We start from the raw sequence: 22,966 nt of genomic DNA, 5'->3' as shown, positions 1-22,966 counted from the left end.
ATACCCGTTATATAGTTAATTGGTTGACTTATGCAGCAAACTATGTTTTATATATAGGATAAGCCACATGTTTATATTAAATTTATATATATCAATGGTGCGATATGTCGATATCGATATCGATAGAAATATGTATCGTGGTTGGAGTCTCTGCTAATCAACAGAGCTTAGGAAATGTTCGGTATATTCCAATAGTCGTGCTGCGGTCACACATAAAATTCCAAGAAAGTTGTAAGTTAAGTTTACCAATAAACCAGGCAAAAATTTCTTTGGCCATTAGCCAGGCAAGACAGATAAAAAAGAGAAAAATTGTTGAAAAGTCAGTGCTGACGTCGCCTAGGAAGTCAATCGACAAAAACAAGACCTGCGACGCGACTAAATTTTGCGAGAGGCGAGTCAGTCGCTATCTATCTCCCTCTGCGCTCGTTTCGTTTCGTTTATTGGGGCTGTTTTGGGGCACACAATTGAAAAGAAAAAACGTAAATGCAAATAGTTAACTGGTTTCCAAGTGCCGTGTTCAGAGTGCGTAATTCGGTGGACAATCGAGTGATTTTGCGTTGTTGTTTTCGCTGCTACCCCCCGCAATTAATTAAGAAAGTTGTGTAAAAATTTTTTCGCCCCGTCCGCCATAGTGCGAGTGTAAGAGCGAGCGCGATAGGTGGCCCTGAATTTTGGGTGCGTTGCCCATGAGAGCGGGCGCTAGAGCGAGACGTCCGTACGACCTGCTCCAAGTGCAGCGTGCACAGTGGGTCACAGGGTCTGAGATTCTGCTTGAATTTCATTATCGAGTGATAAAGAACTCTGCAGGTGCACTTGAGCATGGAGTAAAGCTGACAAAATCGGATCTTGGTCTCATTATCACCCGATTTATCAGCGCTTTATCCGCCAGAATGGAGCAAAAATCGCGGTTCTTTGTTCAGCCTGTTTTGCGTCTTTAGTTATGAGAGAGTGCGGGTGTGTGTGTATTTATCGGCAATCCGTTCTCTTATCGTACAAGTTTTTTTTTTTAAAAAAAGAACTTCCATTGTCTATGATGTTTCCATAAAGCCCAAATGTAAACAAAATTGCATCCTTCTATTTGTTTATTCTAGACTTCTTCGCTCTCTTTGCAAATAGGAGAATCGCAAATGTCATGCTATACCTATATATTTACCGAGTGATGTGTGGGACTGTAAATATAACGCTAATTGTATTCTCCGTTTTCTAGACGTGCTTCAAATATGCGTGCTGAGAAAATTGCACTTGTTGACTTTTCGAGTGAGGCAATTCCACAGACAAGCACACGTGAATAGGGCCAAACTGATATAATAAGAATATTGATTTCATTATTCGTAATAATTTGTGAGGCTCCACTGACAAAATACGTATTTTAAAGTTGATTGATGAAATTAGATTTCTTCCTTTATTTATAATTAAGTTAAACATCTGTGAAATCTAAAATTAAATTTTTAGCTTTATTCCACTTCTGACACCTATTTCATTGATAATCGCTGTGCCTTCGTGGTGTTGTTCTTGCTCTCATTCTCTCTTTTGATTCACTTGCATTTGTATTAGTACGCGTGAATGACGCATCGTCAGCTGTTCTAAAAGAACCGTAATTTCCTGAACGTTGTTTTATATTTTATTGAATTTTCCGCAGACGGGCGCGAAAGTCAGTTCTATTGTCCAAGTGACTTAAAAGCTCTGAAAACCTTATTAGAGTTCGATTAAATTATACAATTAGCGGTGAGTTATTTACTGACAGCTGTCTCCTTCTCATCAAAAATTCGCATTGTCTTAGTGAAAAACGCTGCTTGTTTTAATTAAATTGAAAGTGCAGTTTTCGTTTTGGCTTAGACGCCACAAAATGGAAAATACGTCAATCGCTGGATAATGACAAGTAATTGTAGGCGAAATTTCTTTATCGCAATTGAGAGAGCGGTTTTTCGAAAAGAGCGAGCAAGTTGTCGCTTTTTGTGTGTGTGATTGTGACTGTGCACTTTGCTCCAAAGTCTTTTGGGTTCGGAAGGGAGACGAGGAAACAAACAATTGTTGACTGACTGCATTTTTAATGGCAAAGAGAGGGCCTGCATATTTCGCTCTCTCCCTCCTTGTTAATTTAATAACGCCGCACAGCAACAACAACAGCTGCGTATATGTTTGTCACGCTTTTACTTTCTCCACCTCTCTCCTTCGTTAATTTATTTTGCATTGATTTTTATCACAGCTTCCGCCCTCACTCTACGAAATCTCTCCGCTCTGCGCTCACGTCTCCACAAAGTAAACAAGTCTCGTGTAGAATTCCATGCCCCGATCTTCGTAGATTTATCTCCACTGTACAGTCTGGCTTCAATGTGTTAATTAATTTCAGTCGGAATTCTGAGAATTCCCATCGACCGTCATAAGAACGAATATTTAAGTATCTGAAACCCGATTTTTGCTTAGTTAATGTATGCAACCAGAAATATTTTAAAACTCAATGAAATTGGGTGTCCTGTTTTACTATTCACTATTGTGAAGATTGCAGGGAAATGTTTTTGTTTTTTTTTTTGTTAGTGATAGTAATGTCTAGAACGATATCTTGTTTCGGGATCAACGTATCTGTGGGATTGTAGTGTAGGGGCCGATGGGGCGTATGATTCATAAATGTGGCACTGATAACACAAATATTGTGAATGCTACACGCATTCCGGCAATGCGAGGCGTCCCTCCTATTATGTACTCTTATATGTATACAAATTCCCTGTAAATAACACGCCCTCGAATATATTTTGTATATTTTTCACCAGGAAGTGTGAGCATTATCAATTGTGTGGTTGCCGCTAAAGGAGCTGCAATAAATGTTAATTACGATAACTTAGATTTCCCACACAAAAGGCCGATAAGAATGTTGTAGTTTCGATTACTTTTAAACCCCTTATCTGCCACAAAGAAAAGGAAAAACAATAATTGCGCCTAAACAGCGTTTATAAGGTTTCCCCTGTGTGTTTGCCAAAGTATTTTTAGTTGTTGATGGGTTTGTATTTGCACATGCAATTAACAATGTTTGTGTTTGTGGATGTTTGAAGCAGTCACGCAAGGATTTTTCTGAACACAACTCGTAACATTGAACATTCTAGCAGGGGACTGACTATTGGTTTCACTGATTTTCTTATCACATGCTTATCAGTACTATTATGTTGCCAAGTGACATGAATAGTAATGCTGTGTTCTCTGATCTGTAAAGCTATTGAAATAAACTTATATTATTTTAACGAACTGTGAGTTTTTGTAGGGCGTACTGCTTTCAATTTCAATCGGATTTATCGGTGACCATTGAGAAACGCTTCTCTTTTCCTCTCATTCATTTGCTGATGGATAACGCCGGCTTTTTGTGCATATGGTCGGAAATGTACATATTGAACTGGGCTTGTCGAGGGCGTCATTAAACAAACAAAGGCGCCACTCAGTCCTCTGATGGTTTGATGTGCGTTTTTCATTCATTCACGTGGCAACACGTTCTCAAGGGACTGAATTTAAGCCCGAAAAACGTACCATTATTGCAGAATAACAAGAAGCACTCAATAATGTTGACTACTGCATTTTTAAACTCTACTATAAATATTCATTTGCATATTTTGTATTTTGCAGATTCCGCATCCACACTCAGCAGCAATCTTTCCGAAAGGCTTACTCAGCAGAAGAGGGAGTGAGTCGCAGTAACCGTCCGTAGAACCAAATATCAGTTGCCATCTCAGAGGAGGAAGAGCGCATCAGCATTCGCATCCGATCCAACCCGAACCAATCATGGCAACCACTCCACGCAGCGGCGGTGCCAGCGGCACTGGAACGGCGCAGCGGCCCAATGGCACCTCGCAGAACAAAAGTTGCCAATTCAAGTTGGTGCTCCTCGGCGAGTCCGCTGTGGGCAAGTCCTCCCTGGTGCTGCGCTTCGTCAAGGGACAGTTCCACGAGTACCAGGAGAGCACGATAGGTGCGGCCTTTCTGACACAGACCATTTGCATAGAGGACACCGTCGTCAAGTTCGAGATCTGGGACACGGCTGGCCAAGAGCGGTAAGTATCGACGGATAACTCTAAACCTAACTAGCTTAATCTGACATACTTATATTTGCTTTTATAGGTACCACAGCTTAGCTCCCATGTATTATCGAGGTGCGCAGGCCGCTATTGTCGTCTATGATATACAGAATCAGGACAGTTTTCAGCGTGCGAAGACCTGGGTCAAGGAACTGCATAAACAAGTGAGTGTCATCGGGGAAACCTTGGATTACTTCCGCCCCAAGCCATCCAGGTCAATGCCATATCGTGCAGAGCGTTTCATTATTGAATGAATGTTTATGCTCTTTATTGTTGCTCATTAAGTGCCTCAGTGGGTGCAATGAACTTGATTTGAGATATTCGTACACGCGATACTTACATTACATTACATAAAATAAATGAATATACCTTTTTTCATAGGCCTCACCAAACATTGTCATTGCGCTGGCCGGCAACAAGGCAGATTTGTCAAACATTCGCGTCGTGGAGTTCGATGAAGCGAAGCAATATGCCGAGGAGAACGGGCTGCTGTTCATGGAAACATCCGCCAAGACGGGCATGAATGTGAACGACATCTTCTTGGCCATCGGTAAGTTATGAAGGGCCGCCAGAAACGCTATGGAATCCTGCTAATCACTACCCCAATTATAGCCAAGAAACTACCTAAGAACGATGGCGCCAACAATCAGGGAACCAGCATAAGGCCGACTGGAACCGAAACAAATCGACCGACGAACAACTGCTGCAAGTGATGTCCCTTCGTAGGTTAGTTTGTCGCGGCGGAAAGGCGTTTCCATTACTAACATAGCTCTTTGGTTTTGCAGAAAATGAAATTTCCAACGAGAGATTTGAAAAGTTTATGCTGATAATTATAAATAAAAAAATTATTTAAAAATTCAACAGAATCAGAAAGAAATACCTAAAGCCGGCTCTCCCAGGGGACACATTTCATTGGAGAGCCATAAAACCAATAATGATAAAGACCACATAAGAATTATAAACATTAAACAAAGGAGTTCCCCTTCCCAACATAAACGAAAGTTGCAATTAAAGAAAGTTAGTTACAAATTCCCACACCCGATTTCCCCCATTACGCTCGATATCTGTCCAAAAAATATACAAACATACTGACACCCCCGCAATTGAGCTAAAATATCAGTATAATTCCAACATAAACCAATTCAAATAACAACGCAAATTAATAAAACATGAAAAGAAAGCGCAGGTTTTTTGGAGATTTCATCGTGTCGTAGAAAGTTTGAAATCGTATTGTATAAAATAGAAAGAAAGAAACCCCGAAACCATCTAAGCGAGCAAAGAATATTTGTAAAGATTACATTTCGTGTAAGTTTCTGAGCATTAAGTGAGGGGAAGATTCCAGTTGCAGTTGTTCTCAGCAGCGTTCCAAATAAAACAAACAAACAAACACCACAAGGAGCAAATGTTCAGGCCAGCGGCTGAAGATCCTCGCTCGCCTCGGTTTGTGGCAATGTGTGTGTCTCTCCGGCTCCGGAGCCCGGACTCCAGATCCGGCTACGGACGCGGATGATTCGACTCCGGGCCGCGGCGGACACGTGTGATAGTTGCAATTTATATAAATTATATATACACATATGAAAATGAAAGAAAAGAAAAACCACAAAAAAAAGAAAACCAATTATGCATACTTTAAAATTTTTTAATTTCGCCTTGCGTTGAACTATTTTCCACATTCTAGCAACAATCGAAGATTTAATGCTACTATCTTTAAACGTAAACGAGAACGGAGAAACTATCGTAATCCATAAAAATTAAACTTACATCTAGTATGCAATTAAGCGGAGGAAGTAAAATGAATTAAAATAAATAAAACAAATCGAACAACACAATACCGTAAACTACTTGTTTAAATCGTTCCACAAACATCTATGATCCGATGCTTATTTCTTTCCAATTCACAATTTTTATGTTGTCTGTATGTATTTAAATTTAACATTTATAAATTATAATAAATGAAAACATCGTATATACTTATATATATATGTGACTCCGTATATATATACAGTCATTCGATTTGAATCGAAAATGAGCTCACAATCGTATTTGTTTATGGGTTCCAAAGATACTATCTCTCGGCTTTATAAAGAAGGTAACTTAACTGAGTGCTAGAGCACTTTTAAAAGAGTCAGCAGACGAAGTATCTCGTTCCATGGATATATTTATATAGATTTAGTTCACTCATTGTGGGAGATTCTCGGCGGCGGAAAGTCCTTGAAGAAAAAGTGTCACAATCACTCCCACGACAGCAATGAAAACAGAAGGCATGTTTAAGTTTATTAACTTTTCTAATTCCCATTTTTTATTTAAAATTATAACTGATTAAGATGTCTCTCGAAATAAATACATACTTAACTTACAGTTTTGGTTACAATTTCCATTTGGTTTCGTATTGTATAAGTGTTGTATATATATTTTTGTTTGTATCTTTCCGCTACTTGGTTTCCCATTTATAAGAATAATTATATTGTATGACTGCATCGATTTTCACATGCGTCTTGATTTCTTGTTAGAGTAGTCGACTTCGATTTGAGTTAGTTCAAGATAAATGATAGAGAGTATACGCTAACTTACTACAAGGCAACTAAATGGCTTCAATCAGGAGTGTTTATGCTATTTAACGTACAGAGATAACAAGGAGTAGAATATCCAACTAGCTAAATTAGGCTTTAAAGTTGAGCAACTTAAAATGGCAGAAGCTTGTTAAGGGCAGTTTTGTATATAGTTTGAGTATAGAAAGTCGGGGAAATAAGGGGAGATTTCGAGTTATAACACAAATACTAACGATTGCATAACAAAAGGTTGGCTCAACGAAAACAATATACATATTGATAAGTTAATTTGCTCTTTGGATCGTTCATCCATAATCGTTATTCCACATGAAATATCACTTACGTAAGAGAAGTTAATATCTGTATCTGGTATCGGTATTTTCTAGATTTAGATCCTAATCTAAAATTTTGTCGTAGTTTTGCTCTTGGTATTGTTTTGATAAACCAGTTAGTTTGTCGTTTGTTTCCACGGTTTAAGTCTAAACATTGTCTTTTTTTCGTTTTTCATTTATTTCTATAAAATTTACAAAATTACGTTCATTTCTCGTCTTATTCGTCTGTCTTTTATCGATAGCTTTGCCCAAAAACTGTGTGTATATATTGATTTCGGGGAAGGGGATTCCCCATTCGCCCACTTTCTATATAAACTCGCTTATCACTTAGCTTACAAGTAGTTCTCTCTATATACCGCGACGTCACTTAGATTCTCAAGAAGTTTGCGAGTCCTGAAAGTCCAGATGATTGATCAAAGTGTTCCATAGATTCGTACTCCGACCTTGCCGTTTCCTTTGATTTCGTTTCCTATACAGTAAGCGGCTCATCGCCGTGCAGATCACAGGATCCAATATTCTCGCCCTGGTACGTCGAGAAGTCGCTGATAATCGCTGTGGGCTCGGCTCCGAACTGGATGTCCTGCAGGCAGCCCTTGAAGGGATCGAAGAAGCGACCCTTTGTGCGCCTGCTCACCGAGTCCGAGTTGGGAAAGCCGCCTGTTTGGGATGCAAAGAATAAAAAATGAGGTTTTGTCAATTTGAACGTGAATTTGAATTTGTGCCAGTGTTGGGCAAGCTTTATACATATGTGGCAGTTAACAGCAGCTTGTTAGCAATCACTTAACTTAAGAATTCGCTCACTTGGTCAAACCTTTATTGCATAATTACAATCAGAACAAAATTAAAAGGTTGAGATTTTATATATTAAGGTGCTGCATAAATACAAAGAGCAGCTGATATGGCCTAATGCCTATCGAGCCAACAGCTGTGCCAAGCAAACGAGTTGGCAGCCCAGCCCAAGTCAGTGTTTATTCGGATCGCGACTCAAAAACAACTGGCGATTGGAATCGAAGTTTGTGACTTACGAAGTTACTCGTGGCTTACGGATACGCATTTACTCCAGCTTTGACCAAAGCGGCTTAGCTTCGCTGCGCCAAATGGTATCAAATGGACCTGGATCGTTTGGCGGTTTCGCTCCGGGTTTTCCCTTCATAAACACAGAACAACCGAACCAACTGAAGTGAACTGAAAGTCTCTATTTGTGCAATTGTTTGTTTAAAGTGCGTGTGAACGTGATACTCTAACAAAACTATTCGGATCAGTGGTACAAATCGAAAACCGGTAAGCGGATCATTCTTATAAGTTTATGTCATAATTAATACGACACTGCAATGGGCTTAAGATCATATATAGATATATCATAGGTAGAATAGTTAAATAGACTCACCCAAGTAGAAGACGTCCTCGTAGCTGATCGTTGGCTCCTTGCTCGAATTCTTGCGCCTGCCCGCCAGAGTGGTTCTCGGTGTAGTTGAGCCCAGGGACCGTCCAGCCTCGGGCAATCTCTCGGTGAAGATCACCTCGCCGTCCAGCTGCAGCTCCAGCCTGGTTCGGTCCAGCAGCACACTGGTCCAGTGCCAGGCGCCGTCGGCGATGAAGCCGCTGGCCGGAGCACGGACCGTGTCGTTGGTGCTGCCCAGGAGATTGCTGGCCAGCTTGAGGTGGCCCGCCTCCAGGCCCAGGCCGAGGAACTTGCTCCTCTCGTGCTCGCTCCACAGGAGCAGTCCGTCCGGCTCGATGGTGGAGAAGTTCAGCGAGACTTGGATGGCTTCGCGTGGGCGGACGTACAGGGAGGGTCCCCGCCGCTTGTCTTTCATTGGAATTCGCGGCGGCGGCAAGATCAGGTAACTGTTGCCACGGAAGCTCGGCGTCGTCGGCTTGCTCATGGCTAGAAAAGTCGGAAAAAAATCGTAAGACATACATAATATTGCCGCGTTGCAGGGAGAGGGGAAGGGGTAGTCGAGTGGCGTTGCATTAAACATGTTGCATGCGGCACATAATTAAATTACAGCATCAGCTTGCCGCTGCAGCTGCATTGTTCCTCTTCGTCTTCGTCTTTTGTTTCACTTTATGAATCTGAATCTGTATCTTCATCTGCAGACCCTGATCTCGTTTATAAGCCCACCATCACCTGGCACTTAGGCTTGCTTAATCTGTTTTCTAATTTACTATCCTGTACTGTACCTGTTTTTTTGAAAAGAAAAGCTTGGTCCAACACCAGTTACTGATAACGAGGTGGGTATTTAATAACTAACAGAATGAACAAAGGAATACTATTTATGTTCAAGTTCAACTTGATCTTTTGTTGCCTTTTACTGAGTGCACAGTGTACACTTTAGTACTTCAAGTTGCCTTTTCCCATTCGTCAGCGTTGTCTTCAACTTCACTCACTTTCCAGTTTTTTCTGTCTTTGAATCGTCATGTTCAGGTTCTAGAACTTGAAGCAAAGATTAATCTTTATTATCGTGTGGTTATTAATTTTCTTTACACTTTTCCACACTGCTTTACCGCCTCTTGTCATTTTGTCTATCACCTGTTCGCTTTCCCTAAGTTCTTGATTTTCGTTGATATATGTAGCTTCCAAGCTTTTCCTCATATTTATATTATATTTTCTTTTCAATTTCCCTTCACCGACTTGCATTTCTTCAATCTCGACTTAAACTTGCTTGTGTGGCATGTTAATTCACAATTTGCTAATAAGTGAAAGGCAGACAGCTGGATCTCCACATAAAACATCCGATGGATAAAGAAATAGCAAAAACGCATCTGCCGATTTCATATAATCAAAAGCTTGTTTCGCAGATGGTTGATTAATGTTTCGCTTGGTGTCATTATAATTTTGAATAATGGTGCACCGCGAGGGGATATTAAAAGTTTAAAATTACTGATTGGATAATGGAAAATTACGCTGAGAGTTTCTATCACTAGAATGACAAATTGAAGTAAAGTGGAAGGGAATGTCATATAAAACTATGCAAAATGCTGCACTTTTAGGAAGCATTTTCTGTCTAAGCTAATAAGTTAAATATGTATATAAACTTTATTTTGGCTCATTATGCATATTTAATTCCGACAACGAGAGCGTTCAACTTTGAATCATGGCATGGAATCATCAGGTTTAATTATTCCCCAACTCTATCCCCATTCTGATTATAGTGCTCTTCACTGGCTTCGTTGTGAATCACAGATCGCTAATTTTTGTGTTACTTTTTTGGCCAACCAACTTCCTGACCCCGCTGTGCACTGAACCATCCAGAATCCAAATGCCGCTGTTAATGGTTATTTTCTGCTGCCGTCAATCTCTAATTATAATAATAATGTTGTTCTACTCTGGGCCGCGAAACTTGTTTGCCCCACAACTCCGCAAAACACAGCTCACAAAAAGAGATCAAAAAACAGAAAATAATAATAAAATCATTTAAGCTTCTGTAGGAATTGCGAAAACCAACTTTTACTCGTGACACATTTTTTTTTTAGAATTGAACTTGAAGCCGTGCGACGATTTATGAAACTTGTTTTTCTCCGCATTAATAAGATGTATTGCTATAATAGCCTTTTCAAAAACTGACTGAATCATAAGCCACGCTTATGGTTATTGAACTCTTGGTTACTTCGTTGTCCACTTCGGCAACTCACCAATCTCACAGTAGAAGCCACCCCATCCATTTGGACACGAGCAGCGTCCACTTCTCAGGCATCTGCCATTGTTCTTGCACGGAATGAGCTTGCAGGTCTCCGAGTACTCGCAGCGATCTCCTTTCGCATATTCCGGGCAGATGCAGTGCGGCTGCAGCTTCTCGTCCAGCCAACAATGTCCTCCGGACTCGCAGGAGTCTCCGCCACAGGCGGTGCCATCACAGTCTCGAATGTTGCGCGATTCTAAAGGATAGTTGAACCAATAGATACTTGTTTAGTTTCAACAATCCAAATGACATAATTTTGGGTTTCAAGTAATGTAGGAAGGTGTCGTCTACAAGTAGGTTCTTATCATAAACTGTACTCACCCACAATGTTGGTTTCGTTGAGCACAATGCGAGTTCCACTGACCACCAAACCACGGACACAGCCCCTGAAGGGAATCGGGAATCCGGAGATGGCGTTGTGCGGCAGCTTGGACACATCCTTCAGCCCGCCAATGTAGAGCAGTGAGTCGGGCTCGACGAGCACCTCTGCCGAAGGAGCCAAGGCCGATGAGGCGCTGCCCTCCACCCACAGGGTCAGCCATCTGCCCCGCTGCGCCATCTTGATCTTGTGCCACTCGCCGATGGCCAGCATGCGAACGCTCCGCACCACAGTGACATGATTACTAGGCCCGGAAATCCGGAACTCCACCACTCCGCCCTGCAGCGATAGCGACACAAAACCTATCTTCTTGTCCTGGTTGTTGTTCAGGGTTCCGAAGTACAGCAGCAGGCCTCTCTCCGAGAGCGGGCGCAGTTGGAATTCGATGAAGAAGAACTGCACGCGATGGTGCTCCTCGAAGGACTTCGAACCCATCAGCGGAACTGGCGAGAAACTGCGCTGCTTCTCCACCTCATTCAGCAGTTTCATCACAAAGTGGGTGCTGGGAGTGGTCACGGGCTTCGGGGGCATCAGCTTCTTGGTGAAGTTCCGGTAGCTGACCATTTGGGAGCGCTTGGCGCCCAGCTTGTCGCCGCCATCATATAGATATGGCCAGCGAACCGCCAGATATGATCGTCTGCCAGTCAGGGATACGTCGCTCAGGGATCGAATTACTACGGATTAAAGGGCAGTGTTAGTATTAAATAGCTGAGAGTGCCAATCCTTTACAAAGCCAATTGCATGGTAATTAACTTTCAAAGGAAACCCACCTTCCTCGCAGTTTTTGCCTGTGCGTCCCACGGGACAATCGCATTCGTAGCCATTGACCAGCGGCACACAAGTGGCGTCCTCGTAGCATTTGTTGTTGAAGGAGTCGCAGGGATTCGTGGGCTGGGCACACAGTGGGCCATACCAGCCCTCCTGGCAGATGCAACTGATGTGAACAAGGATAAATTACGAACATATAATGAGGATTATAATGGAAGAGATCAAGAGAGGCGCTCACGTAAAGGTTGCTCCATGCTGCAGGCAGGCGCCATCGTGCTGGCAGGCGTGTCGATGGCATTCCCTGGTTCCACATTGGCCCACGCCGCGCCCTCTGACCCCACGCGTCTCCTGGAGGGGAACCGTGACCTGTCCCGCCTTCAACTGCACATCGTATATGCATCCCTGGAATCCCGAGTGCAGCGGCAAATCGTGCGGCAGCGTATTGAAATTGGCTATCTCGTGGCCGCCCAGATACAGAATAGGCAGCACATCCATCCGGCTGCCACTTCCGGGCGATCGACCCGTAATATTGAACTTTCCATCCACCGAGAGCCAGGCCTGTCGCCCAATCCGGCCCACCTTAATCTCGTAGGGCACTCGGGGTGCATCCAGCCGGAAATCAATGGGTTTCTGGGTGAAAATGCGACGTGGTCCCGCTCCCAGATTCCAGGTGAGCATTATGTAGCCCTGGATGAAGCTCACCGCCAGGTGATCGCTCTTCTCGTCGTGATAGCCCGACTGCCCAAAGAAGGCCAGCAGCGAAATCTGCGACATGGTCTGCGGCAGGATCTTGAAGCTCAGCTCGAGCGAATACTCCAGGGGAATCGGCACCGTGTAGGCCACAAACGAGGACAGTCCATTCACGCTGCCGGAGAAGGAAGGCAGGGCCACCTCAAGATCTGAAAAATAAATATTATGAAAATATTAACTAAATGAAAAGTATACTTCAGACTGCTCATGGCAGAATTGCCAGATTGAGAGTAATTTCCTAGGTCTTCTGAATGGAGGGAGTACTCACTGTGCTCGCAATAGTGGCCGTGCTTGCCCAGCGGACACAGGCAGAGGTAACCGCTGCCCGGAAATTGTACGCAGGTGCCACCGTACTGGCACGGGTTGTCCTCGCACACGGATATCTCGCAGGTGGGTCCCATGTAGCCGGTGGGGCACTTGCACTTCCACTTCTCCGCCTTCTCGCCATTCTCGTCCAGATCGTTGGTCTCGATCTTTATGCAGGCGGCGCCATTGCGGCAAGGACTCGATAGACAGGCCAATGAGCCGCATTCCGTGATGCCAAAGCCATCTAGGGCATCGCTACACCAGAAAATGTTCAGGCAAATAGGTTAGGAATTTGATTTTAGTATGAAAAGGCTAAAAGTATCAAGCATAGTTTAACACTCTCTGAACTGATTTTAAAAATTGCATAAATATTAAATGATCATTGTAAATATTGAAACTATGATTGATCATTAGCTATGTGGTTTTTCTCAGTGCAAAACTGAGACAGGGCAATGTGTTAGGTGTTGCAGCTAATTTCATGAGCGTGGCTAATTCAACATGCCAATACAGAGTGTCCTTTTCGCCATCCTTGCGCGTCATTTGACAAACAGCCCACAGCTGTCAGCGCTTTCGACACGGATGTGACCGCCCCCACCCCGTGCCCCCTTGCGCCATTTGTGACCCCCTTTTGGCCCGCCCCTCTGCATTTGGGCCATCTGTTTGCACTCGCGCTTTTATGAACGCTGCACACTGACGAATGGCTTCCGCATTCGTTGACAGGCTTTCCTCATCCCCACCTTCCCATCATCGCCCACCTCCAGCTCCTTTGAGATGTCCTTTTCATCGGGTTGGCTGCATTTTCAGTGGCAAACTTGGTAAGAGGCCATAATATATAAGCTTTTACCAAGGCTATTTCTTTTATGTTGAAGAAGTTTCCTTGGCAAACCAACTTGAGGTTTAGCTGGAATTCGTTGGAACCTCTTGTGCATTTAAGACATTTAAAGACCTGTGGAAAGATAGCCGCTTAAAAGAACCACTTGAGGTTTACTTGATAATGCAAATAAAATTAGGACTTAATTAGGACCATGGCTCTGGTTTACGTACTACTTGCATTTTTGTTTATTTTCGCCACTCCCATTGGACACATGCGAGTCCATTTGGTATACTCGTATGTGGTCGTCGGTTATTAGCCATGTATTCCATATGTGCCACCTTCGCCCATTTCCACGTTTATCGTCGCACGTAAGCAGAGTTAATTTTTTTCGTGTAGCAAGGAAAAAACTTTTTAACGCCCGGTGGCCGTATAATCCGGCCATAACTGCAACTCCTCCAGGGCTTTTGCCACCTGCAACTTTGTGTGGCGGCATTTTGATGCTTCCATTTTATTCCCGCCCTTTCTTGCCTTTGCTAGCTTTTCTTCGCTGGAAGATTGTAAGCGGCATTAACATTTAAGATGTGCCCCCGCCGGAGATACATATATGCCATCCCCAACCCCCCAAATCTGCCCCCAAATCTGCACAGTCGTAACTTTCTGGGAGCTGTTCATTAGCCGTGGTCCAGCGATCAAAGAATAAACTGGGAATGGGTGTGTGGCTTGTGGGCACTGGGAGAAATCTATCTAAGTATCTAAGCTAAAGCAATATAAAGGATCAATTTCATGTAACAGATAGTGAGCATTTCATTGTAATCAGTATAGGTTTCTTGTGTTTAAAGCTTAGTTGAGGTGCACTATCTTGTCATTTGAAGTGAGTTGGAATGCTGGATACTTATTCGTTCGTCTGGGGTCTAAAGCAAAATGTACTCACCCGAAAATCTCGCGAGCCTGTCCGTTGATGCGCAGCGTATGGAGGCAGCCGGTGAAGCCGGTTCCACTTTGGGCCGGCGGCAGTTCGATAATCAGGCCAATCGGCGCCTGGGGCGCTCCGCCCAGGTGCAGCCAGGTGTTGAGGATGGCCTCCGGGGTGTGGAGGCGCGGGGGCAGGAGCTTCAGCCAGGTGGGCTGATCCCCGGACATGGCCAACGTGTCGTTCACCAGCAGCGAGGCGTTGCAGTGTGTGTAATTCCGGCTGAAGTCCAATCTGCAAAAGGGACATTCGAGGCATTCCTTTAGCGCTTCTACCTTTTACCTTTTGCCTTTCGCCTTGTGCCTTTCACTTTTCAATCTATTTGCACTGTACGCTGCTGTAGTGCATCAAATATTTAATACCGCGCACTTTCCCTCTGGCGCGGGGGCGACACGCCCTGCATTCCTGGCTTTTGGGACGACTTTTAAGGGGAAATTCCCAACATGCCGATGCGTGAAAATATTTATGACACCACAATCCACCGTCCTGCCCGTTCAAATTCCCTCATCCACCCAAAAAGGGTCCTGCCAGCAATCTGTTATCCTTTTGTTATGGACTACCTTTTGCCAGTTGACCTTTCAGCGGCGGCAACTTTCCCAGAACCGAAATATTCATTCACAGTGGCTTGATTTTTGTCGCAGGAAGGCTGCCTAAAATCTCGGTTAAACTTCTGCCAAATATTTTACATGATACTTTACTCAAAAAGGGATAGATGAATATAAACATAATATTCAAAATAATTTTTGTAATTGATGCTAAACCTAATCCCAGACCACTGTTTCATGGCCATGTCCTTTTCTGCCCGCCCAGCAATTGTCCGTAATGTCAATCGACTGTCAAATTTTTGTTTCGCCTGCCCTGCGATGGTATGGCATTTTTTACCGGTCCTTTGATGTGATGGAGGCAAAGGATCTGATGGGGTTACTAGGGTTTTTTTTCGCCCCCCTGCAAGAGGGCCGCCAGTTTTTATTGGCCCGCTTGGTCGAATGTCACCTGCTTTTATTTGAATGAGCTTTGTTCGGAGGTCTCATCCGCAGTATTTCTGATTTTATTCCTTGTCGGAGGAGATTTCCCTTTTTTGCTCGGTTTGGGGGTTTACTTGTCTGTTTGCGGATGGACGAACTGGGATTCATATCTTCGCGTTTATTGCATTTGAATGTAGATATTTTAATGCCAGAAAGCCAGTGCAGTAAATGCCTGCAGAAGGACCCATATTTTATTGTTATTTTATGGAGGCTGGATAAAGCTGTAAAAAGTTTCCCATATGGAAGTTTTCCAGATGGAAAAAGTTTCTCCTGATTGCATTTAGTTTTTACAGCATGTGTTAAATGTATTTAGCTCTGATTTTCCTTTTCGTATCCTTCAACAAGCATTTTTGTCCACATTTACTTGAAATACTTCTTTGTCCTCGTTTATTTAAGTTTTGAAGCAAGTGCTGCCTTTTACAAGGTTAAAGCACCCATATTTCATCCGTTAGGAGTTTCGAAGCCCATTAGTTTAATAATTTCCATTTAATTACCGCTTCCTACAATTTATAGTTCCATTAACGAGCCAAAAACCAAAAATCCAAACTTCCTTTCAAAGCTGTTTAAAGTTCAATTAGCTGCACTTGACTGAACAACAAATTAAATTAGTATTGTTTACATTGAAAGGAAGCTAATTTTTCACGGGTGTGAGTGGGTGGAAAATCCTTGAATATAATTTATTGGTATGGCCAATTGAATGCCATTGAAAAGTTCTTCGCTGCGGAAGCTGCGATGGAAATCCATTCCAAGCATCCTAATTAATGAACTTAAGTCGGCAATTGTTTTAGGCAAATTCGCAATAATTAAAACGAAATTCCCGTCGAAAGTGGAAAGAAATGTGGCCTCAATTAGGCTCAACTAAGACTAAGTATTATTGCTTTCTAATTACACTAATTGTGCGCAACACCAGTTCGATGTAGGTCCTTAAGTAAAATGTCAATTGTGCCGGGCATTAGGCTCATTAGAGAGTGGAGCTTACTGCGAGCCCCAACCCCACTGGGTGGATTTCCCCAAAGGAAAACTATAGTTCATCGAAGGCCCGACATCCTCATCATCGTCATCGAGCTGCCCTGGGCGAAAAGGTCCTTTTTGTTCCTTCTGCTCGGGCGATTAAGCACGCAAGGCAAATAAAAATAGGCAACGAACATAAATTTGTTGCTCGTAAATCCACTCGCCAGGCCAAAACACAAAAACAACACCCCAGAACGCGAGGCAACGTAAGTAATATAGTATAGCAGCACTGAAAAAAATTATCACAAAGAACTCCCCAAACTTTATATGCATTCTCAAGGGAATAATAATTTAAAGCCTGTTTTCTGTGATGATGAGAATTACTTTATAATGAAGTAAAATATTATGATTACTTGTGCAATTTTTAAAGGGCATATTTCTCTCTGTGCACCGTATATAGGACGATAGGACCCTTAACATCGGACATTGGATCGCCCGGAGCAGGGACCAAGTGCTAAAAAGTAAATTTGTGGCCGATTCGATAGTCGTAAAATGTGAAAGTGTCCCCCCACTTTCGCTTTTTGTCCCCCACTGGTAAATTATTTATACGGGCAGCCTTCTCGCTCACTCGTTGTCCTACTTTCGGATATATATTTATTCCTTAATGTCCTGTTTATGCCAGCGCTTCATCTATCCTTGATTCGCCCCGGGAGTTTCGTATTCCCAGATTTGACTTTGTTTTTACACGCCGAAAACGATTACTCGGTGAGTTTCCATATGCGCTTAACCCATCAATTTGATGGCAATTTTTAAGTAGCTGCGCACAGCTGAATGGTAAACAACCCATTTTCCTGATGGACAATTGAGTGATTATGGCTCAACCTTCGCCGACAATTCAATGACGACTTTAAGTGGCGGCCATTTGAATATTGCAGGACTTTCTGATGACCACAAATTCAACAGGTCGGTTGGGTGATTGATTTATAAGTGGCTTCACAGGGCGTTCAACTTCGTAAATAATCTAGAATAGAATTATCGACTTTTAAAAAACTATTGTAGACCAGCTGTTTGTGCACACAATGCTCAATGTTGCATCTGATGCAAGCCAAAATGCATTAAAACTTTATTTTCCATTGCGAATGTAATGCGCTGCGATAGTGGAAACATTTGAATAACTTTTAAGTCCGCCGCCTTTTTTCCGTTTTGGCCAGGAAATGTTAGTTAAACGATTAATTACGCACGACTCCGCCCGCTCATCCCGTTAGCAAATGCGGTAAATTAAATTTCTCAACCGAGGAAAAATAAAAGAAGAGCCAGCCAGAAAAAATCTCCAACTAATTACGCATGGATGGCAGAAGTGGAAGCCCCGCAGGATTTAATGTTCAAGCAAATGGCCGAACGGAAAGTGGAGCGGGAAGTGGAGGGTCCTGGGCAGAAGAGGAGCTAAAAAAGTGCAATTTATTCTACACTTGAAGCATTATAATTTGTGGCCTCTGCGGACGAACGGAGGATGAAATGGGATTCGACGGGGCCGCGTTTAATGGCCGATGTCCTGACCCAACCGCCTGCTCCCTGACACTGACCCATATGCTGACCTCCACCTTGCCGCGTGCGCAGTTTAAAAAGTTAATTAACATGCCGCTAGTCGTCGCCGCCCCCTCAGCCATCCGCAAGTTGGGGGCGTGACCCGCACTTACATACCTTCGCACCTGCACTGAACAAAACGGGTAATTCTCACCCAGTAGTTCGAGTGTTTATCCTTAAAATTAGACATTATATATTCTCTGAGGCTGGTGCTGATTGAGCCCAAAGTTGATGCAAAACCTCAAGGAAAAGGGTTGTCGCCGATTTTTCCCAGTGCATGTACATGCGTAATTGCATTCTGCGCTCGACACTTTTCACTTACTCAGCTCGAATGGTGATTTCGTGGCCGGTGTTCACCGGCGTTTCCAGTTCACTCAGCAGCATAGTCTGCAGTCCGCAGGAGAACTGGAACTGCATGAGTCCCTTCTGGAGGAAGAGGGCCATGTAGTGGCCACCTTTGGTGCCCTGCGCCGCCGCCAGCATAATCAGCCCGTTGGTGGCCCGCGTTCGCACCTTCAGCTGGATGTGCATCGGCAGGACGGCGTCCAAGGACTCGTGGCCTCCGATGTCCTTGTAGATGCGGTGCGACACATAGGAGTCGCCGGAAAAGGCGGCATTCCGGATGATAATGGGCAGCTCGCAAAGGGGGCCCTGGCGGTCAAAGCGGCAAACACACTGGAAGAAATAGTAAGCATTATAAATACAAACAGCTCACGCGACATCAAGTCATTAAAAATCGTTACTTTAATAGCTACCCAAGCATTTCTCTTGCCCTTTCGAGTAGCTACAAAATATTTACAGCCCGAACTTTGCGCCCAGAACTTATGGGAAAGCACCACCAAAACGCGGAACGAAACTTGAACAATTTTAATTTAATTTCGATCCACACTACTTCGGAAAAGCGACGACTTCTGGTCGCCTTTCAATAAGAAAAGCACGTTCCAAAAATGCCAATAAATTGAAAAGTAATATGAATTAACTTTTTGCCTCTGCGCAGCAACGACTTCGCCCTCGTCTTTCCTTTCCTTTCGACTGGTCCATTGTTCTGGCTTTCATAATTTATGCCGCGCCAATGGACGACTGCAAGTGCCGGCAGAAAAGTGCAGCAAGCGGGCCGGGAAAAACAGGAGTCAGGGAAAGTGGAAAACCGAAGGAGTCGAACCGAAACTTTTGCCCGATTTTTCCACGCCACCCCGCAAATTGAGCAAATTAAGTGAAGGGAAGGCAGCGCAACAGTCACGTTGGACAATGCCTTTGGTGGGGGCGGTAGAATGACAACCTCTTAATGGGAAGTTGTCCATATGGTGGGAGTTGTCTGAGGAACTTGCGTACACCTGCACCCCACAAAAATATACGAATATATAAAATAAATATATATAGACACTTAAAGTTCTAATTAGACTTGGTGGGTACCTAATAGTTAATAAAACTGGCTTATTTATCCTGCCTGGCTGGCGTTTATGAAGCGAGGGCTTATCTTTCAATCTGTAAGGACAATATCCAAGCTTCAACAGGCGGAAACCCTTTGCAACTTCCCTGCTGTTCGGCGGAAATACCAAATCCCAAAACATTGTTAAATGCTGGAGCTTACAATGGCTCAGATTTCTTTCTTCTCGGCAACGAATTTGCGCTGTTCCTGTTTTTATTCCCACGCTTCGTTTGTCGGTGGAAAACATGAAAATCGCCTCCTGCTGCGCTTATGTTTTCCATCACACAAGCCGATTGCAAATTCGTTTGGAGGCCAAGATGCCAGCCCACATCAGCATTTCATAGCATACTTTTGAGCCAATTCTGACCTTGAAAAGATATATTAAAAGTTTTCCTTTCTGCAAAGGCGCATGCAGCCTTCATAACAATTATTTGAAGTGTTTGCTGGCAGTTTATTCGCGAACTTTGTTTTTGTTTGCCCAACTTCGCGTTAGTGCCTCTCTTGTCAGACAAATGAGGCTGGAAAAGTCGGAATGGAAAAATGGGGATTGTGGGTGGTGCTCAGTATCGAGGGCCCCAGTGGCCTGAATTCGGTTTTCGCACATTTTAGCCGACTCTGTTTGCTCTCCCTTTTTGTTTGCCTCCACTCGCATGTGCCCTGCCAACAGGAAACATTTTAATTAAAGCTTTTGACCTTGCGGCATTTGGCCGGCGCATAATGAATGTTGGCCGGCAAAAAATGAAATAATATGTAACGAAATGAGCCAGGGGAAAACATGTGGCAGATTTAAGATTCAAATACGTGTGGTTGGAGTGAAAACGGAAATGAGTCTGGTCTAAGGAGGGCAAATATGAACATTCTCTGGCTCTTGAAATTCAAGATTTTAAGAGGATTTCCATGGTTTACTTATGCTCTTTTTTCCATTTTAGTATAAAGAGTAGAGAAAGATAGCGACTGAGTGGCCATGACGTCCTCTTTTCATAAATAATTAATTTTTTCATGGTTACATAAAAATATTTTAAATATCCTTTTCCAGTTAAATGGTTTCTGTAACTTCTTGTTGGTGAATTAAGTTGGTTTCTCACTAAATAAGTGAATACGCCCGCAGATTTGGACCCCTTTTCCCCATTTGCGTTTGATTGCGTTGGCCAGAGAAAATTAATTGTAACACGCCAATGGAAATGTCAACGGGCAAATGCCTGGAATGGCCTGAATGACAGAAGTGCACTTCTCGATGAGGACGATGGGGGGAAAGTGGGCAAGGCTGGCTGGCTGGCTGGGGGAAAAGCGCCGGGAAATGGGAAACGAGTCTGTGGAGGATGCATTAAGTCAGGGAGACATGTGGCGGTGATGGAGGAGCCTAAAAGGGCTCAACAAAGTTTTCATTAGTGGCATTGGCGGTGGCAAAAGCAACGCAATGCAGACAGTAGACACACTGAGCCTCGGGAAAATTGGGCGAGGGAGTGGAAAATAGAGGGGGCGGGGCGTAGTGGTGCTCAGAAGCCAGGCAAACATTTTCCAAAACCAAAAACTCGGCGGGGCAGCACTTGAAATGTGCTTAATGCCACTTTACGAGTGACTTTCGCCGAGTGCGAGTGCCACTTTGCCTGCACTTCGTCCATGCCACGCCCCCATTTTCGCACACTTTCCCCTCGCATTTCCCCCACCCGCCTAACCAATATGACAGCTGACATATGTAAGTGTATGTCTGTCGCTCTGCCAGTCTGTTTTTTGTCTCTTTATGTGAATGCAAAAGGCGAAATGGAAAGAGATGGCAAATCAACGAGCACTGAGGAAAAGTTCCTCAGCGTCCTTGGAATCAAATACTTCGCAAATTTCGCAGGTTTCCAGATCACTTATAAAGATGTCTGAAAGTTTGCAGCATCATATTTTAAATTTAAATTTTACTGCATACTTTAACAGCCACATTCTCAACGCTTTCTTTTGCCTGATAATGCAATTTTTTAAGTGCATTAGAGTGAATCTGAAAGCGAAGTGTGTGTGAATGCAGTGAGTGTTTGTTCAGTTAGTTAAATTACTTGGCAACAATAAAGTGGCATATGCTCTGTGAAATAATTTCCGCTCACACCTTTTCCCTATTTGCCTTAGTTTTCCGTACTGCCTTAGTGTGAGTGAGTGTGTCGCACAACAACAAATTCATCCTGCGGTGGAGTGTCACTCACTCAAGCGCTAAATTTATTATGAAAATTTAATTTTTTTCTTGTTAGCTTGTCGGCCACATGCGGCGGCTTTTCATCCCTTGTACTTTTCGTGTTTCCTTGGCTTTTCCGCGTTTTTGTGTGTGGCTTTCCGTGATTCATAGGTACACTTTGGAGATCTACGTGTGCAGCAAGTAAAGTTTGTAAATAAATTGCCAGCTGGCTCTGCTAACTCATTAACTGGGTCTGAAGAATAAATGAGTTGCTTGAAACTGAGCATGTTATTGCTTTATCTATACCTATTGTCTAAAACAATTTAGTTAATTACGCGATACACCAATGGTGGCTTAAAAACATTCACTCCAGCGGAGAGGATGATATCCACCCTTTTAAACACAATTTGTAGCTCATATATTAAAGCAAGTCAGATCATATTGGCCTCACGTTTTGGTCGTAAAAAACTGAAATTGCATGTGGCGCTACTAATTTGGCCAACGGGGGAACACTATACAGTTTGCGATGTGTTGAGATACTGCATGTGTTGAGATACTTTGACCTTCAAAAAGGGGATGAATACTAAATTGATAGAGGTCATTGGTCAGAATTTGTTGGGCATGTTAATACTTAATGACCCAAACCATTTTCAACTGATTTTATTGCTTTAAAAACTATGCGTTGAAACTGTGTTAGTTCTTCTGAATCAGTTGCACGGTTGTCAGGGAACTCCGTGCCTATTATCAACATAAAGTGCAACATAAATAGTTATGGTACTATCATGAAATCATTTGAGAACAATTTTCCGGTAATTTGCAGGCATTTGAAATTTGTTTCGTGCCTCCCTGGCAAATGAACATGTGTGCTAGTTACATCTAATGGCTTTCAGTTTGCAGTCGACGCCCAAACATTCGATATTTGCTCCCTTGTTCGGTAATATTTTCAGATTTTGCTACTTTTTTTGGGGGTCTAAAATTGCCACAAGTATTTTCATAAATAGTTGAATATGCACACTTTGGCAGGCCTGCCATTGTTGGCTGTTAGCCTAACTGGAACCACTGGGGAGGGCTTTTGTGGTTTCGCCTGGCGAACATTTTCTTCGGCATTTTGTTATTTGCTGTCTGATTTTATACCTGGAAATTTCCTCTTTTTAATGCCTCTGTTATTTCCTAGGTTTTTAAGTATTCATTTACAAGATAAATTGGCATTTCTGGT

At 43.2% G+C, this 22,966-nt stretch overlaps 3 protein-coding genes across 9 annotated transcripts in view; 2 read left to right on the top strand and 1 right to left on the bottom strand.

Moving 5' to 3' along the window:
• The first annotated feature begins 140 nt into the window (after nt 1-140).
• On the top strand, nt 141-6,087 carry LOC6541139 (ras-related protein Rab-5B). Of its 4 annotated transcripts, none has more exons than XM_015159694.2 (6): nt 141-231; nt 3,610-4,034; nt 4,102-4,222; nt 4,440-4,608; nt 4,671-4,784; nt 4,844-6,087. In XM_015159694.2, exons 2-5 carry the CDS (start codon nt 3,766-3,768, stop codon nt 4,769-4,771), a joined length of 660 nt encoding a protein of 219 aa, XP_015015180.1. In that variant the 5' UTR covers nt 141-231; nt 3,610-3,765; the 3' UTR covers nt 4,772-4,784; nt 4,844-6,087. The 4 variants fall into 4 exon arrangements, with proteins under 4 accessions (XP_015015180.1, XP_026835079.1, XP_015015182.1 ...); XM_026979278.1 differs by having other exon boundaries at nt 167-284; XM_015159696.2 differs by having other exon boundaries at nt 167-479.
• A 51-nt stretch (nt 6,088-6,138) lies between these two features.
• LOC6542857 (protein eyes shut) overlaps nt 6,139-22,966 on the bottom strand; it is a 52,622-nt gene continuing 35,794 nt past the window's right edge. Inside the window, exons 6-14 of the mRNA XM_001968363.3 lie at nt 18,492-18,844; nt 14,571-14,843; nt 12,788-13,080; nt 12,008-12,668; nt 11,772-11,935; nt 10,944-11,675; nt 10,576-10,818; nt 8,327-8,827; nt 6,139-7,596 (exon numbers count right to left, since the gene is read on the bottom strand). Of these exons, the coding sequence (XP_001968399.2) occupies nt 7,409-7,596; nt 8,327-8,827; nt 10,576-10,818; nt 10,944-11,675; nt 11,772-11,935; nt 12,008-12,668; nt 12,788-13,080; nt 14,571-14,843; nt 18,492-18,844 (3,408 nt within the window). The 3' untranslated portion in view covers nt 6,139-7,408. The remainder of the gene's footprint in view (nt 7,597-8,326; nt 8,828-10,575; nt 10,819-10,943; nt 11,676-11,771; nt 11,936-12,007; nt 12,669-12,787; nt 13,081-14,570; nt 14,844-18,491; nt 18,845-22,966) is intronic.
• Nucleotides 7,766-22,966, top strand: part of LOC6543141 (MKRN2 opposite strand protein) — a 53,842-nt gene continuing 38,641 nt past the window's right edge. For 3 of the 4 annotated variants that reach the window (XM_001968362.3, XM_026979276.1, XM_026979275.1), the window contains exon 1: nt 7,767-8,220. The gene's annotated coding sequence lies outside the window, so the exon portion shown is untranslated. Of the gene's footprint in view, nt 8,221-22,966 lie in introns of all 4 variants that reach the window. The other variant, XM_026979277.1, reaches the window with a different exon arrangement.

Source organism: Drosophila erecta, unplaced genomic scaffold, assembly GCF_003286155.1.
Source record: "Drosophila erecta strain 14021-0224.00,06,07 unplaced genomic scaffold, DereRS2 tig00000055-arrow-pilon, whole genome shotgun sequence".
Lineage (NCBI taxonomy): Eukaryota > Metazoa > Arthropoda > Insecta > Diptera > Drosophilidae > Drosophila > Drosophila erecta.
The sequence above is the reverse complement of the archived record's forward strand: the minus strand, read 5'-3'. Positions and strand labels throughout refer to the sequence as shown.

Bases quoted from the DNA above. Each gene is read 5' to 3' on its own strand.
- LOC6541139 (XM_015159694.2), top strand. From the start codon at position 3,766: ATGGCAACCACTCCACGCAGCGGCGGTGCCAGCGGCACTGGAACGGCG. The intron at 4,223-4,439 runs GTGAGTGTCATC...CTTTTTTCATAG, and splicing joins TCAAGGAACTGCATAAACAA to GCCTCACCAAACATTGTCAT. The intron at 4,609-4,670 runs GTAAGTTATGAA...CCCCAATTATAG, and splicing joins CGACATCTTCTTGGCCATCG to CCAAGAAACTACCTAAGAAC.